The sequence below is a fragment of the Lathyrus oleraceus genome, chromosome 3 (genome assembly GCF_024323335.1).
Source record: "Lathyrus oleraceus cultivar Zhongwan6 chromosome 3, CAAS_Psat_ZW6_1.0, whole genome shotgun sequence".
NCBI classification, from domain to species: Eukaryota; Viridiplantae; Streptophyta; class Magnoliopsida; order Fabales; family Fabaceae; genus Lathyrus; species Lathyrus oleraceus.
Window position 1 is genome coordinate 256721267 of NC_066581.1, and position 2487 is coordinate 256723753.

Genomic DNA, 2487 nt, shown 5'->3' on the forward strand with positions numbered 1-2487 from the left:
TTGAGCTTAAGTTTTTTACCTATCCAATGGTCACATAGTGAATTACTACGTGAACTTCTTTCTATCATCGTATAGAATCCAATTTCCAATTACCACCGACATTAAAAAAAGACACCAAAATACTTTGTATTTGTAAATAGTTACGAACATTTTTCGTACGTACATACACCAACATTTGTGTGGCTCTATATCTACCACAGGTTTGTCACAATAGCTAAGACACGTGGCCTCTCATCTTTCCGTCCCTCAAACCTACTACTCACTCCAAAGTTTTTGCATGTTGTGTTCACCCAATTCATTTCTCCATATCAAAATCATATTTATAGGAAGCTACATCTCTCCCATTGAAGCACCAAATCAACACCACTTAAAACCTGATTCCCATTCCAAATTCTCCCACTTCTCTTACTTCACCAAATCTCTTGCATTGCTTCCTTACTCTTTGGTTAAAAAAATCATAATCTCTTTTAAAATGGTGACTGTGGAGGAGATTCGCAACGCTCAGCGTTCCAATGGCCCTGCCACTATCTTGGCTCTCGGCACTGCCACTCCTTCCAACTGTATAACCCAAGCTGAGTATCCGGATTATTACTTCCGTATCACCAACAGCGAGCACATGACTGACCTCAAGGAAAAATTCAAGCGCATGTGTATGTCTATAGATATCTATGATAGTTTATATAAAATGAAATGAGTTTTATTTATTAATTTCTTCCTATTATTTATGCATTTTCAGGTGATAGATCGATGATAAAGAAACGTTACATGCACTTGACTGAGGAGTTTTTGAAAGAGAATCCCAACATGTGTGAATTCATGGCACCATCCCTGGATGTGAGGCAGGATATTGTGGTGGTGGAAGTGCCGAAGCTTGGAAAAGATGCAGCGAAGAAAGCGATAGCGGAATGGGGACAGCCGAAATCCAAAATCACTCATCTCGTTTTCTGCACCACTTCCGGCGTTGACATGCCCGGAGCAGATTACCAGCTGACGAAACTCTTAGGTCTTAAACCGTCCGTGAAGCGGTTGATGATGTATCAGCAAGGTTGTTTCGCTGGCGGGACGGTTCTCCGTTTAGCGAAAGATCTTGCTGAGAACAACAAGAACGCGAGAGTTCTTGTTGTTTGCTCTGAGATTACTGCCGTGACTTTCCGTGGACCTTCGGAAAGTCATTTGGATTCTCTTGTTGGACAGGCGCTCTTCGGCGACGGAGCCGCCGCGATGATTATTGGGGCGGATCCGGATTTAGCCGTGGAGCGTCCTATATTCGAGATTGTTTCTGCTGCTCAGACGATTCTTCCCGATTCCGACGGCGCGATTGACGGGCATCTTCGTGAAGTGGGGCTCACTTTTCATTTGCTGAAAGATGTTCCTGGGATTATTTCAAAGAACATTGAAAAGAGTTTGGTTGAAGCTTTTGAACCGATTGGGATTAATGATTGGAATTCGATATTTTGGGTTGCGCATCCGGGTGGACCGGCTATTTTAGACCAGGTTGAGGAAAAACTCCGGTTGAAGGAAGAGAAACTCCGGTCTACTAGGCATGTGTTAAGTGAGTATGGAAATATGTCTAGTGCTTGTGTTTTGTTTATTTTGGATGAAATGAGAAAGAGCTCTAAGGAAGAAGGGAAGGTTACGACCGGTGAAGGGTTGGAGTGGGGGGTTTTGTTTGGGTTTGGACCGGGTTTGACTGTTGAGACCGTTGTTCTTCATAGTGTGCCGGTTCAGGGTTGAAATATTGATAGATTCAGAAATAAAAAGTGTGCAACAAACTCAGCGTGCACACTTAAATAAAGTTTTTAAGATACTATTGTGTTTTTATTATTATGATTTTACTAGTGTGTAATGTAATGTTTTATTATTATTTTTTTTGGAAATTCATGTTATGTTATCTATGAAAAAAATATTCATGATGTAATGGGGGTCTGTATTGAAGTTATTTGGCATTAAATTTAATATATGGATTATTTTTTGTAACAACAGTTCAAACTTATCATTAAATAAAAAGTCAATTAGAAGTAGCTATGACAATCGGGTGAATATGATTACTGCCATTCTCGAATTCAAATAAAAATTCTAGTAAAGTAGTTGTTTTTCACTTCAATCTCAATTAAAAATAAGTAATTAAATTTAAAAAAATTGAGTTTTGGTATTTCTACTCTATCACATATCATAATCAAATATTTTTAATTGAAATAACTCATTTTTTTAAACTCATAATTGTTTCAGAATCTAACCATCATTAACCTTCATTAAAAATATTAAATTAACACAATCCTACACAAATCTTTATATAAAACTCAAATATTTAATTAATCTAATATTAATTAAAATTTCAATATATTAATCAAACATTAAATATTTTAAACTATCAACCATATCCTAAAATTTCAATAGAACAGGTTAGATTCTAAAAGAGTACAGTATTATCTTCTCATTATAATCTCATCTTTCATTTTTAAAATTAAAGAAAATTTAAATTCAAAT

At 36.6% G+C, this 2487-nt stretch overlaps 1 protein-coding gene across 1 annotated transcript; it reads left to right on the forward strand.

Moving 5' to 3' along the window:
* Nucleotides 1–308: 308 nt before the first annotated feature.
* On the forward strand, nt 309–1980 carry LOC127126731 (chalcone synthase). The gene is made up of 2 exons (XM_051055716.1): nt 309–650; nt 737–1980. The coding sequence occupies exons 1-2, from the start codon at nt 473–475 to the stop codon at nt 1732–1734; spliced, it is 1176 nt and encodes a 391-aa protein (XP_050911673.1). The 5' UTR covers nt 309–472; the 3' UTR covers nt 1735–1980.
* The last annotated feature ends 507 nt before the right edge of the window (nt 1981–2487 follow it).